General features: G+C 40.5%; 1 protein-coding gene across 2 annotated transcripts; it reads right to left on the bottom strand.

Annotated features, from left to right (window-relative positions):
* Nucleotides 1-811: 811 nt before the first annotated feature.
* Nucleotides 812-15,469, bottom strand: TOP3B (DNA topoisomerase III beta). Of its 2 annotated transcripts, XM_027651960.1 has the most exons (18): nt 15,444-15,467; nt 15,223-15,360; nt 14,402-14,533; nt 13,300-13,406; nt 12,402-12,476; nt 11,305-11,501; nt 10,123-10,279; nt 8,912-9,025; nt 7,959-8,049; nt 6,978-7,132; nt 6,694-6,799; nt 5,384-5,530; nt 4,494-4,667; nt 3,545-3,673; nt 3,170-3,319; nt 2,650-2,750; nt 2,210-2,411; nt 837-1,329 (listed from the first exon to the last, which is right to left on the bottom strand). In XM_027651960.1, exons 2-18 carry the CDS (start codon nt 15,290-15,292, stop codon nt 848-850), a joined length of 2,589 nt encoding a protein of 862 aa, XP_027507761.1. In that variant the 5' UTR covers nt 15,293-15,360; nt 15,444-15,467; the 3' UTR covers nt 837-847. The 2 variants fall into 2 exon arrangements, with proteins under 2 accessions (XP_027507764.1, XP_027507761.1); XM_027651963.1 differs by lacking the exon at nt 12,402-12,476 and having other exon boundaries at nt 812-1,329; nt 15,444-15,469.
* Between the last annotated feature and the right edge of the window lie 160 nt (nt 15,470-15,629).

Genomic DNA, 15,629 nt, shown 5'->3' with positions numbered 1-15,629 from the left:
ACAGTGGTTACATACAGCTCCACACAAAACCATGAGGATACCCTCCTTTTGATAACAGAACTAGCCAACACTGAAATGATAATTTGGGGAACAGACAGTACAAGCTGTATTTCATCAGGTATGATCTGCTGTGTGACCACAGAGGAAAAGAAGCGCAGGGGTACTCAATCTGTCCTCCAGCAGCAGAAGATCTCATTTAACTGGGCCCCATTGACCAGAAGATACTAACTTGGCTGCACAGGTCATAAGTTGGGAATCGCTGCTCAAGGCAGATATTCACTTTCACATTTATAATTTCCATCTTGCAGGTCTCAGCATTATTCACTTATGAAGCAGAGTGACAGATTTGAAGTAGTGCTCTTGCTATTGCAGATGTAATTTAAAAATCTGACAACTACTAGTCATTTATTATTTTTGAAGACTCAAAGTCAGATGAAGCAAGTCTCATGCCACACTTAAAGACTACAGCAGCATAACACTGATCTTAATCAGTTCTTATATTCCTGGCACTTGTATCGCTGACAAAGGCACCAGAAATGACAGAAGAGAGAAATTTCATTTCCTTTCTACCAGCCACAGGTAACAGTCCATGTAGACTCCTTGAGTGTCCCTACTGCTTGTGAGCTCTCTTTTTATAAATGAATCCCAATCAAAAGCTTAAAGGTTTACTCAGTTACTAATGGATCATCCAGAAAAATTTGTTTTATGATTAAATCAAGGCATACAACAACTTATGGTGTTTTAACTGTTCTAAGAACAGGAAAGCAGTGAAGATTAAAAATACTTAAAAATGAACTCCAAGAGAAACAAATTTTTGTATGAAGTTTATTTTACTGTTGTGTGGCCATTACACAAAGTAAGCAGCCAGAGCTGCCATTTTGTCCTTGGGTTTCCTTGGGTTGACCCTTCCTCCAGGTCTCCGGCTTTTCCCCCTTCCCCGCCCTTGCCTTTTCCCTTGTCCCCCTCGGTGCATGGGGTGCCTCATGGCCGCATGTTTCAGCTCCACCAGATCTTGGAACACAGGGTCACAGAACACGCAGCCGGAGTGCTGGGTCTCATCACCGGGTAGAGGAGATTTGGCTTTGTTAAAATCCACATCCACGAGCCCAGCCTCACACAGGTCGCAGGTCTCCGGCGACACCCGCACCTTGTGGGCGTTCTCAAAGAAGTGCACGACGACGTTGCACTTGTTGCAGGCCATCTTCCACTTGGGCCCCGATGTTGAGTCCAGCACCAGGACCCCATTCTCACACTCAACGCACTGCCCAATTCCAAGCATGCTAAGGGAATGCTGGCATGTGGGGTGGGTGCATTCATTACAGCCCATTCCTAGCAGGAGAAGAGTAAAACCATACCACAAGGAAACCATTGCACTACTCACACTACACAGTTTGGAGGAAGTGAGACACAGAAGTCAAAAAACTTAGTATATTATATGTTTTCAAAATCACTAAAGAATGAAACTGTTCCCAAAATAGCAACTTGCCTCTTCACACATTCAGAGTAATCCCTTTTTCAAAAATTTCTCTATAATGACTTTCAGAGTTGCCAGATACTGTCACCGTACACTACAGGCAGTTTAGACACCAGTGATGAAATTAGTGAAAACTAATTACATTTTCAATTAAATGCATGGCTTCTAGCTAACTGCCACTTTATATTTGAACTACTCACTGGTAGTCCAAGACATTTTTAATTAAAAGATGATAATAAAATATATGCCGAAAAGCTCCTGTTACTCAGAGCTTCAATGCACTACTTTGAGTAACTTTTTGTCTAACAGCTACCAAAGTAAATGTAACTTTAACCCCTTCTTATATCCTTCAACAGCTTTTGACACATCATTTAACTCAGTATCATAACATTCTCAAGACCTGGTCTTCATCTAAAGTCCTACCCAAACCTACTCCAATTTGCAAGGTGTCAGAATCTCAGTGTCTTTCACTGCATGCTGAGTGTTCTGAAGGTCACCTACAGTGAATGCAGGTAAATTCATTTCTTACTTCTTTTATAAAGAAAAAAACTGCAAAAAATTAATTAACTAGTAAATTTTGGTAACTTTGATGTGAATTTTAGGTATCCAGAATCTAATTTGAACAGCACTTTACTAAGCAACGCTGATTTTAGAACTCCTAAAAAGCACGTTGTAGGGACTGTACCTGATTTATTTCAAGTGTGGGTGATATCTGCATGTTTACAGAATTCCTACCTTTTTTCATGTCCCTGAAAGGAGGATGGTTGTAACAGTATGGACACAGTGGATAGCTCTTTCCTCTGGATCCAGATGACCACAGCACCAGCTCAAAGTCATCTAGGGGACAACGCAGCTCTTTATAGAGTTTAATGGTACCGTTCTGTGGGAGACTGTAGGTGTCATCACAGTGGGAGCAGTGCAGGCGACTCGGCTTGGCCTGGAAACAGAACACAAGTCTTCCGAATAACTGCAGGGTCAATAGTGTTTACAACTTGCAGTACATCCAGCTGGAGCTGCTTTCTGATTTGTTCCCCATGGAAAAACTCCATCGGGCATTTTGTTTCAGAAACGCACTTTGAGAACAACATTTTAACCCAAATTTAATAATAGAAAAGGAGTTGCTACTCAATGCCCCGCCCCCAGCAAGTGAAATTCAAAGTATGAAGTAAACTTACCTGAATATACTTCATGAAACGATGGCATTTACCACAGCGGGAAAGGGGTTTTCCTGTGGCAGCCAAGGGTGAAAAAGAAACTTCCATCAGTTCATCCATACCTGCAAAAGAAATAATCCCGTTTATGTTAGAATTCTAGTTCTTAAGAGGAAACCTGAACAAAATCATCTACAAGACCTGTCAAGAAGTTAGAATTAAAGTATTTTATTCACAATGCCCTTCCTTGTTTACAAAGACATTTTAAATACACTGCGTTTTGCACTGAGCATGCACAAACCCTAGGTTCAGTTAGTCTCAAGTTTTCAAAAACTCACCACTACACAGACACAAAATAAATCTGCAGTAGAGTTTTGGAGACAGGATTCAGTCCATTTCCCTTTGGAGAGCAACTTACTTTGAAACTTCCAGTCCTGGTAGGACTTTTCAGAAAGCCTAAAACTTTGAAAGGAACCTAATATATAAGTATTTTCTATGCAACAATTAAATAATTGTAGGGAACTCTGCACGTAAAAAGTTTTACCTGCAATAGAATCCACAAAATAGTGAAATTTCCTTTTGAAAATGTCAAGGGTGTGCTCCAGGACCTGATGATAATTTGCTTTACCCAGAGCTATTAAGTTGAGTTGCTTCTCTACAGCACTGCGGATCGTAGGGAGAACCAATTCTGCATCTAACAGAAAACCAGAGACAGCAGCAATGCAAGGTTAAAAACGGAGGTAGGAAACTGTCATCAAAATAAACACACAAGTTTTAATTATTATAGTCTTAGGTTAGTAATACTTTCCTGGATACACCGTTTTGAGACAGAAATGCTACTTACACAATGACAACAGCCCTTGAGATAGTGAAGGGAAAAGAAGGCAAGAGAATGGAAAGGGAAGAGTATTTAACTGACCTATTTTGTAATAACCATGAACCAGAACAATGCCAAGGTTTGTAGGCTTCAGTCTCCGACCACTCTCCACTGTGACATAGTTTCGCTGGCAAATGTTGTTAATGTGGACTGGAATACTGGCATCAGTTCCTGGCACACAAAGGAAAACAAAAGATCCATCTTGAACAAAACAGAGTTGTCATCAAATTACTCACTTCTGACTTCTCCAGTTTAATGTCAAATTGTAGGGCTCCTAAGACGGCTTAAAATTCAGATACCTTCTTACTGTTACCCAACTTCCAGTGTGTAGCTACTCTCTCTCCAGTAACTCTGATGTTCCTTTGCAGTTCTTAGAAGTCTGAAACATATGTCTTAACCTTAATCCTTTCATTTCTTCCAAGGAATTACTATTGGGAAGACACTTATTTTCACAATCATTTATTCTGGAAAAACACAGTGGAGTAAGAGGCTATGTTTGCTCTAACTGGACAAACTTTATAAAAATACCTCAAAGGAAACAAGTCAGATTGATAAAGAAAAGTAGCATTGTGGTAAATCGTATAATAAGATATAGAAGGATTACTGAAGACAGCAAAGCTGAAGCAAGCTGTAAAGACAAGAAATCATTCCTAAGAATGGGGAGGTGCTTCCTTCCACACTTCAGCTCTTTCAGACAGAGAAGTGACAAGGATTTGTTATGAAAGGATATTGCTTTCACAGGAAACCTTTGGCCAGAAACTACCGAAAATAAGGATAGGAAAGGGAAAGGAGTGTGGGGGAAGAAACAATCTACCATCTGCTGAGAGGAGCTACAGGCACTGTGGTTTGAAGGGGAAGAGATTATCACTGCATCTACCCAAATGCATGCTGAGGTGTCATTACTGACAGAGAGGGTGCAGAGGAGCAATTGTGACTCTTTGCACTCTTGGTGGATGTATTACAGGATAATGTAAGTTTAACAAGTTCCTACCAATGCCATGCTTTTCCATCAGAGTGATCAGTTCTGCTTCTGTCAGGTAATCAGGGGGACTGGTTTGCTTTTCCAGCAACTTTATTTCACCAATTGGAAAAAGATCTCCTTTCTCACAGTGGGGAAGGCTCTCTTCTAATGGGATGCTGTGCCACGGCATAATTTCTGTGAACCCTGGAGGTAAAGAAAGACAGAAACAAGCAATGAGAGCTTATCTCCACAGCTTTCAGAAAGTCAAGGTATATGTTTCTAGTTTTAACATGGGCTGCATTTTACAGATCAAAGTTATGACATGTCTGCATACCAAGCAGAAAATATGTGAGGCCAGGAATGCTGAGGAAATACAGAATCTCAAGACAGTATCTCTCACTACACCACATCAGATATATTTTTTGGTGACTTCAATCAGTCTGATGACTGAAAAAAGCAAATAGTTTATACGAATGAAAGCACAGTGCCAGAATGATGGGAAGAGTTTCTTAAAAAGGAAATACAGATAGGAAGTCATATTAATGCAATAAGGACTATTAGGCCAGTTTACCATAAAAATCTCAGTACTAGTGCTACATTCTTTTTATAGAGGCCCAAGAAAAAAATCTACCTTTGTGTAATTTATCTCCCACAAGGCATTTACTGTCTGCAAAAAGGCTGGTCTTCACACTGGTAAACGTGGCATTAAATCTTTGAGACTACTACATGAAAAATAAGACTTTTCCTATCATAACTGCAGTATGGAGATGAAGACAAGATTTGGTCTCTGGTTTTGACAGACCAAAAAATGTCTTCAAAATTGCACTTGTCCCCAGTGCTTCACTTTTATATACTTTCAGTGTATCAATGGGAAAAAAAAATAAATCTGTAGCCAACTACTTACTCCTGATTAGTTTTACCTGGTGAAGTTACCACCTTTCCAACACAGGTGAATCGTTCAGGGCCAATACTGAAGGCAATGGTGGTTTGCAGGTACTTGCAGTCAGCACTGACAGTGGCAATGAAGTGCCGAGTTATGTACTCGTAGAGCCGCCACCCGTCTCCACCTGGAGATTACAACACCTCAGCCATGGAACTCCAGTCCTGCAGATTCATATAAAATCTACTCTAAAAAGTACCAGTTTCCCACAGGTATCACAGGAAAAACTGGCAGCTAAAAGAAAGTAACATTCAAAAGTCTGTCCAGTTCCCCTCTAAAATTTCCCGCCTGTGTCACAGACAGGAGCTGCAGATGCACTTGCAGAAGAATTGCCAATTTAGCCAGCCCCTCTCCCAGTTTTGCAATGTGTTTGAATGAGAGGGCAAAGTAGGAAAGACTTCTCTATTCTTGCTAAAATAAAGACATATGAACAAAACCAAAATTATCTACTGCTTAGTGCCCCTGGAGACCACATTATAATGTAAACCATAAAACGTGATTCTGGTGGCAACTGCCACTCTGGGCAGCTTAAAGAGATCACTCTAAAATAATACTTATTAACACCAATACACATTAATTTGCAAAACAAAGTTTCATTATTCACAATCTACATATAGGAAGTGGAATATTTGAAAGGTTACACTGCTATGAACAACTCCTAGTTCTTAGTCCTGGGCTTTGCATATTTTGTCTTGCTGTGTTTAAAGAAAAATGGCCATTCAGTAGCCCATACAATTACTTAAAATTTTAAAGCATTTATTTTTTATCAGAGATAATTTCACCATAGGTATCAGTTTTCTACAACCATCCTAGCTATTCCTAATAAACAATACAATCCATTCACTACACTTCCTTAGAACCTTAAAGTCCTCTTTTGAGGGAGCACAGTGTACAAAAAGTCAAACGTTATATTTTTATATAAAACCCAGAAACCATACAGACTAAATTAAAATGCAGTTGAAGTTTGGCTTACAAGCACAAAAATATAGTAATATTTCAGTACTTGGAAGCCACTATTCTGGGGCAAATTCCTCCTAGAAAAGTAGGCATTAAGTTGTTTTTTTCTTAGCAGTGCTATAGTCCTGAGGATCAACTATCAAAGAGCAGAGCAGCTCTGAACTTCACTGTCACCGGAAGTTTTACTGAGGATCAAGTTTGCTCTCTCTTCATTTCCTGCCATTCAAAGAATTTTATTTTCTGTTGAAACTCAGTGAGTTTCAAACTGGCACCTACACCTCAAGGAACTAATTTCTTCACACAGTGTCCCAACACGACTGAATTTGCCTGTACCTAATTCTGCTTCTGTTGCAGCTCTCATTGGGGTGATGGGAGGATGGTCTCCTGCATCGTGGCCTTTCCTTGGATGATTAATGCCTTCTGATAGCAATGCATTTACCTGGGTGAAGAAATTGCTTACTCAGATCCAATCCATAACAATACAACATCCATAAACAAAAGCAATTAGAGATATTCATAATTTCCGAAGGCCTATAGGTTTTAATACACCAAATAAGATCTATTCTAAACACACACTAGCGAATGATGCTAGTACAGGTTTTGCTTCATGTACTCACAGTTTCTGCCCAGTAAGGATTATTGGCTTGTTGTCTCAGACATCCTTTCAAGTCAAAGTTTTCTGGGTAATGGGTGGTTTCTGTTCGAGGGTAGCTAATATAACCCTGAGTATAAAGACGCTCTGCTATTTGCATGGCATGTTGTGGACCCATTCCTAAGATGGGATAGGACAAAACAAAAATCATCTACACATTCACTGTGATTATGGTTTGCTGCATCTTAAAATATACCTTATCCAAGCACCCAAATAAATCACAGTTTGTTCTTTCTGTATTCTGTCACCTTGATCTTCCCAAATGTTTCACTTTTGACAAGCTTTCTAAACTTGATCCTTCTCCCAAAATCATAGAATCATAGAATCAGCCGGGTTGGAAAGGACCTCTGAGATCATCAAGTCCAATCCTTGATCCACTACTGCTGCAGTTCCCAGCCCATGACACTAAGTGCCACATCCTGTTTCATCTTAAAAACCTCCAGGGATGGAGAATCCACCACTTCCCTGGGCAGCCCATTCCAATGCCTGATTACCCTCTCTGTAAAGAATTTCTTCCTAATACCTAACCTAAACCTCCCCTGGCACAGCTTAAGACCGAGCCCTCTTGTCTTACTGACAGGTGCCTGGGAGAAGAGACCAATCCCCACCTGGCTCCCCCCTCCTTTCAGGTAGTTGTAGAGAGTGAGGAGGTCTCCCCTGAGCCTCCTCTTCTCCAGGCTGAACAACCCCAGCTCCCTCAGCCTCTCCTCGCAGGACTTGTGTTTGAGTCCCTTCCCCAGACTTGTTGCTCTTCTCTGGACCTGCCCCAGAACCTCAATATCCTTCCTGAACTGAGGGGCCCAGAACTGATCTATAACGATCTAAATGATCTATTATAAGGAGAGAAAAGTATCAAACTACATTTGATATGTCCTTGATTATTTCATTTGCGAAGTCAAAATATTTTGCTTTAAAACAGTGTGAAAATCTGAACTTTTGCACATACCTAAAGCAGCACTGGCCACTCGTAGCATTTCTACCGTGTTCAGAGCCAGTGGTCTCTGCTTCACCTTCTCTTTTTTACTCACAGATTCTACCTAGAAAACAGCATTTTCCCAGTAAATGTTCTGAAGTTTCCTAACTGGTAAATGTATGATTTCAATCATGACTATAAACACATATCATACCTACCATTGTCTACTCTTGTATCTGCCTTGTTTTCTTAAAACAGTAGCCACTAATATATTTTTACTTTAGAAAATCTGACTGGAGATAATTTTACCAAGTTCCAAAGTTAAAGTCCTAAAGATCCTTTGTACTAAAGACTAGATCAGGTCCATAACTGGGAATGCAGCAAGGCAGCTTATTGCTGTCTTTACTTCCCATTTACCTCAGCAGCACATACTTTCAGTGCTACAAGGACTTAGGGCTCATGGCCCTAACTATAAGGACCCAGATTTTTAAAAGCTCCAAGCAGTCTTTGAACCTCGATGTCTAAAAGCACTGAAATCCAAACACTCTGTCAAACAAATATTGAATAGAGCAGAGCTATAAGTTAATTGCTACAAAGACTGTACCATACACATGATTAAAAATTTAACTGCAGGAATATTACCCTACACATAATTAAACTCTGATTTGTACAATGTCTCATGGGAAATAAGAGGTAAGCTTGGAGAGATCTGAACAGTATTTCCTAGCAGGTTTAGTAATGGAGAGTTCCTACCAGGAGTGATAGTATTAAGAAAAGGCTTCTGCTGAGATGACCACATCAGCACACGAACTACAATAAAGAAATCTCTTGCTTTTTATTCTCATTTACACAAAGCTGAACGAAGTAAAAACCAAGATACATATACTCTGCACTCTGTAACAAAGACAAACAAAAACCCCCAATATGCAGCAAATGAAATATTAATGTGAAATATGGGTCTACTGACACTTGGTAAATATTCTTACCCTTGCTTCTTTTGACATCTTTGTTATATTCAGGAACATTTGAGCAACTTCACGATCAAACACTCTCACTCTATCCCAATCTAAAGTGAGAGAACTTTCTTTTTCAGGGTTCACCTATTGGACAAAAAAAAAAATCAATTCTCACCAACTCTACTACTGGAAGTGTGAGAATGCATATTCCCAACAATAACCCAGCAAGCAAATCCTAGGACATAGAGGATTTGTTAGGACAAATTCAGGACAAACTCACACTACGACAAGTGATTCAAACACACAGTTCTGCTCCTTTTCACAGGGGTTTTTAAGAAAGGTGGAGCACTTTGAGTTCTGGGGGCCGGAGAGTGACTGTAACTATTCCTGCAGTGAACTAAAATACTATCCTTCTTTAGAGAGACAGTAAAGGCTGAAGTGGGCAGAAATTCAAAGTTTACCATTTTGATTTAGCAAAATCAATCATTTGTATTAAACTGTAACTAGGTCATGTTTTAAGTCCCATATACAAAAATTAATATGAAGCAACCAATACAACAGAGTACAAAATTCCCTGAAAACAGGCACCAAGCATTTCCTAGCATGACACGAGACACATCAGAAGAGATGACAGTAGACACCAATTTCATCTTTTTTTTTTTTACCTTTAAAATCTAAAAATGGCAACTTTTTACCATGCATCCCTTATTTGTTTAAAAAATCCCTGTGATCACAAGCTGCTGGTTTGCTCTCATAGCCTGGACAGCAGTGAGGCTGTAAAACTGCTCTAAGCTGCCAAAGTACTCTGAGGATTCAACTGCCAGTTAACACAATGAGCATTTTATTTGCTTTAAAATTCTAACACTCAGTAATGCCAATGTTTGTTCGCAGCCTAATTAATTCCTGAATTCAGATTAACAACAGTCAGTCCAAGGACCCCAGGGAACAAAAAAAAACCATTTTAAGTAGTCTTTTTGGCTGAATCTAAGCTTAGACGACCAGCACTGAAGAATTCTTATAAGCAGTAGACAATAGGCACTTTAATACAAAACTGACATCCTGGAATCTGTTCTTGAGAGTGGTGACACATGTGAACAGAATGAGAGCACATGAGTAAACTATAGGCATTGTGAATTCCCATCAGCAGCTTCAAATTTATGAATGAATGAAATGAAAATACAAATGCATTTTCTTGGTAAGAATATATGTCCTCATACATAAACAAGTACTGTAACACTTACTTTAGCTTGTAACACCCAGTAAGTCTCAGGCTTAAATGACTGGATTTTGTCATGCCGTTCAACACAGAATCCAAGTGTTGGGGTCTGACATGGCCCAAAGGAGATGAGGGAACTGTCTAAATTCCCATATTTCCCCTGAAAATATTTAGTCTGAAACCTAAGAGAGGGGAGAAAAAAAAAAACAAACTAGGAACAAGTATATTAATATCCTCATTCCCGTGAAAAATTTTTCATTAACATATACACACACAGATATGAGAAATCTATAAAAGCATTCAGGCACTAGGAAAAAAGCATTCTGAGAAACACCATCTCTTACAGCTAATTAAGTCACAATCACTTTGCCTCACTGAATCCTGTTTATTCCCAAAGAATGTGAGAGAACATTATAGCACAAAATCATACCACATTTGCCAATAGTAGTTTACCTTGTTCAGGTAAGCCCACACACAACCTTTTTATTCTTTTTATTTGTCTGTGCATAAAATTGCTCAGTTTGGGGCTGAACAGAATCAGCCACTAGAGTTCTGAGACATATTCTGGGGTGTCCTGGGTTAGGCTGGGGTAGAGTTAATCTTCTTCATAGAGGCTGATACAGGGTTGTGCTTTGGATTTGTGCTGACAACAGTGTTGATAACTCAGGGATGTTTTCACTATTGCTGAGCAGGGCTCACACAGAGTCGAGGCCTTTCCTACCTCTCACCCCACCCCACCAGTGAGCAGACTGGGGGTGCAAAATGAGTTGGGAGAGGACACAGACAGGACAGCTGATCCCAACTGACCAAGGGGATATTCCAGACCATATGACACCATGCTCAGCATATAAAGCCAGGGAAAGAAGGAGGAAGGGGGGGAATGTTAAGAGTGATGGAGTTTGTCTTCCCAAGTCACCACTGCGAGTGTCCTGGGGATGGCTGAACACCTGCCTGCCCATCGGCAGTGGTGAATTCATGTCTTATTTTGCTTTGCTTGTGTGTGCAGCTTTTGCCTTACCTATTAAACTGCCTTTACTCTCTACCCATGAGTTTTCTCATTTCTGCCATCTGATTCTCTCCCACTGCCCCACTGGGGTGGAAACAGTGAGTGGCTGTGTGGGGTTTGGCTGCCAGCTGGGGTTAACCCACGAGTGGACAGAACCATTCCTTAGCCTCCCATAAAACCATCTGTGATCCGTGCTGTCACCTTGTGAATGCACAGCCAATCCTCAGATCCAGCTCCTGACGGGCATCCACGGACAGAGCCTCGTTGCGATTGGGTTCTCCCAAGTGATTCATGGCATTGCAGATGTCTGTGTCAGTGATGGAGCTGAATTTAGCTCTGTAAATCGACCTTTCCGTGCCACGAGGTTTGTTCATGACAGGAAGAACAGCATCAAGAACCTAATGAAAGTAAGAGTATTTAAAAGATAAAGGGTTCGGTAAGGTTTTCTCTCTAAAGAAACAAAAACCCCAACACTCTCCACAAAATATTTGCCTATATGACACTACATAATTCAGCAAGATGTCATGTCAATACACTAACTGATAAGCCAAAGCAGTATTTGTCCATCCACTCAAAAGTGCATTAAGGATTGCCAAAACTGAAGGATTTATTTACCATACAGCAACCACTGGAAGCAAATCACTATTGCTGGCCAAGTACAAAGACATTCACCAGTGCAGCTGCAGCACTTTTTGATGAACATGTACCACTTTCTCTCTGGGTTTATTCTACATATTGCTAGGGCCAAGCAATGATACAATGGCATATAAAGAACTTAAAAGAATTACTTGATAAAATGTGCTTCTTTAAACAAAAACCCCAAACAAATACTCTTTGTGTAGACTTCTGGAAATAGGATGTTAAAAAAAATCTTAAGAAAGTTTTAGTTCTATGTTTTTACATACAGAGACCAAATTCTTGCAGAAGGCCTACACTTAAAAGCAGCCTCGGTGCTCTAAAGCATCTAATTGCTTAATAAACAAAAGATAATAGAGATAAAGTTTTACAAGGACAGAAAAATAACTACTCCAGCTGTGTAATACAGACCAACTCTGAAAGCACTGGAATGTTCTAACATTTAGGAGACCTGACTGTTATCTCAGATGAGCAACATCTCTGAAATTGATTTTTACTCTTTAACTGACATCTTACAGAGTTCAAAGCACGTGAGTTTTTCCACCAAGGCCCTCCAAGCCTTTAGTTTGAATTTTACTGTATACTCATAAACCAATGCATTGATAGTATTGTCACAGACAAATATATTACGGTATTATATGTCTTAAAAAGAGAAATCTTACTTCAAAACAGATGTTTTCTCCTTCTTTATCACAATCCAACCACAAGACAATACAATCACAGCCTCTTCCCTCCACCTGTGAAAAAAACCAGCAGAGTTCTTCAGCAACAAAAACAGCCCACCTTCCCTCTCTGTTTTGAAGTACTGGAGATAATTTACTCGGTGCTAAAAGGATTGCAAGAATTAACCAGAAGTAATAAGAAGTCTCCAGGTACCCAAACGGTGGTTAAAGAGAGGAGCAAGCTGTACTCCATGGGACCAGAAAACTGCATATAAGATGCTTTTCTGAAAATAATCAGCATAGCTGTATAGCAGTGGAAGTCTCCTGAAACAGCTCCAGTCTGCATGCACAGCCTCAGGCATAGCCCCTTCCCTTTCTGGGCCCTCATTTCCAGATATAAAAAAAAAATCCAAAAAACCCTAACACACAAACAAACCGAAGAAACACTTTCCTAGTTCATAAAGATACTGCTAAGTCTAAATTTGTCTGACAGAAATAATTTTTTCACCACATACACTTGCCCTTCAGACAACATATTATTTTGTAAAAGCAACCAAAGTCCTGCTTTCCTCTCAGCAGGATGTATGAAGGGTGAACAATAACCAATACACTTATTTTAAAGAAGGTATTTATAAGCTCTGCCTTGCACTTGCTGTTAGAAACTAAACATCCATCTAATGCTACAATTCTGAAAGGCAGGATATCAACAATCCAACAACTCAGAAGGCAAAGGTAAAAGCAAATTTAACAAGGCAAGGATTTCAGACAGCATAAGAATCAGCAAAATAAAAAAAATAGATGTAATTGTGACAAAAACCTGCTCCTTGCAGGGGAGAAAATCCTAATTTAAGAACATAGAAAAAGATCTTTCTGAAATACTACTCAGAAGAAAGAATACCTGTAAAAACTTCACCATGGTCAGTTTGGGATTAGCTTCTTTCTTTTCTGTGGGAGCTTTGCTAAAAAGTTCTGCTGGATCCACCTTGTCCCAGCTGTTATATTTTCCTGAAAAGCAAAAGTATATTAAGATATATTTAAAAAAACCACAAACAACAAGCAACTTTATTTTGCAAAACACTTGACTTTCAAAATTTGTATGGAAAATTTTCTACCCTAACAAATCTTGCTTTATTGCATATCAAGGGTCCCCTTAGCTTTTTCTGTGAATTGCATCTATCATTTAGAAACGTGAAATGTGAAGGAAAAAAAATACTGCTCATCTTTCAGAAATTTTAACATGGGCTATTAAAACACCTCTTGTACAATCAATAGATCAAGGGGAAGGGCTACATTTCCTTGTTTATATATACATATACATATATATCATGTATATATCCATATAACATGACCGCTGCAGTCTCTTTTACTGTTCATTACATGGCCAGTTATGTCTCAGCCCTAAAGTGCCCTGTGCCATCTGCTCATATCAATGCATTTGTTCATTTTCATTTCTCTCAAGTAATGTCAACAATATTGCTCAGCAATTACACAAAACTGTACTTCTTTAAAGCACTGTGGAAGTAAAGTTCTGAGGCAATTATAATTAGAAGAACTACAACAGTCACATGACTAGTCCAACGTTTCAGAGCAGGTTAGTGACAGGATTCTTTGTGCATAATCCTTACCAGATCTCTGTTTTGCAGTAATGCACTATAATGTTTAAGAAAATATCCTTTTGGGGTCTGCGTTCTTTAATCATCTTTCATCCTAAGTACCAAAACATTTTTCCAGATAGGCAAATTAAGCCTCATCTCCCCTCATTTTCCAGGGATGTAATTCAGGCACAGAAAAGACAAGTAACATGACTGAGTCACGTAAGAGAACTAGAAACAAAAATATAGAACTGCTGACCACAAGCAATCTTTTTGTTCTCCTTTTCTTGCTCCTTCTCTCCCAAAAATCCTTTCTCATTTATTTCCACAATCAGTATTTTCCTATTAGGAATCCTTGACAGCTCTACAAGGCACTAGCAGCAGTTAAAATATCTTATGAACAAATACCTATGAAATCCAAAGTCATGACGTGACCACACACAGATGTCATTTTGAAGTGGGCACTCTGTCCAATAAAGGATCCTGTGTATTCATGCACAGAGCAGGCACCATTCAGTCCCTTGCGAGAGGACATGTTTCCTGTGAAAATAAAACCATAAATACCAATGAGCTTAAATTAAACAGCTATTGAAATTAGTTATTTTGTGTGAAATTAATTTTCTTAGATCTTTGTTCCTGATCACAAAATTCTACTTATGGATCAAGTTTTTATTTCAGTTAATTACCACTTTAGGCCTTTTTTAAAGTATATTTCATTTTCAAGTTAAACTATACACTATCTCCTCCATCTTTTCCCTCCCACCAGGAAACCTTACAAAAATATAGACAGTTTCCTAGACGGAACAGTTATAATCAACTAATTTTATTTTCCGTGTAATTTCCAAAACTTTTACTATTGCTTCAAAAATCTCGGAACAGCAACTTGCTACTCGATTGACAATTTCCAGAAACCAGATGCACTAACACACACTACAGCTATATTTCAAAACCACGTTCCTTTATTATTGAAGCATCAGCCTATAGAAACAAACAGAATGTGACGGGACACCCAGCTCTTTTATGAACTGCAACCTGTCCCAGGTGGCATCTGCCCTGAGACAGCCAAGTCGCTGAGCAGGGTAATTCTTAACCTCCCTGCAAGGACAGCAAACCTGGGAACCCTCGCAGACGCTTCCTGGCGGCTCCCACACCTCTCCCGGCGGGGCTGTGCCTCCGGAACGCTCCCGCTGCCGCCGGCACAACAACAGGCACAGCTGCACCCGTCCTACCTCTCGAGAGGATCTTGGCGATGGACTGCGCCAGGGATGGCTTCTCCGCCACCATCAGCACGGTCTTCATCTTGGGCTGGGTGACCCGCGGGGCCGCGGGGCCGGGCCGGGGACGCGGGGGCGCGGCAGTTCCCGAGCCTGAGGGGACAGAGCATCAGCGCGGACACCGCGGCGGGCGGGCACCCACAGACCCGCACTCGCGGGACCGGACTCGCTCCCACCTGAACTCTGAGAACAGAGCGCGGCCAAGGAGCAACCGCCCGCTCCGCCCCGGGCCCGGCCCGCTCCGCGCCTCAGCGGGCCGCCATGTCCGCGTCACTGCCGGGTCACGGCGCCGGAAGGCGCGGGCGGGCGGGTCCGCGGCGGCACGGGCGGGCGCGGCACACACAGAAATAAACACACACAGA

This window comes from Corapipo altera, unplaced genomic scaffold (assembly GCF_003945725.1).
Source record: "Corapipo altera isolate COAL_440 unplaced genomic scaffold, ASM394572v1 67, whole genome shotgun sequence".
Taxonomy (NCBI): Eukaryota; Metazoa; Chordata; class Aves; order Passeriformes; family Pipridae; genus Corapipo; species Corapipo altera.
This window is presented reverse-complemented; position numbering and strand designations above follow the sequence as displayed.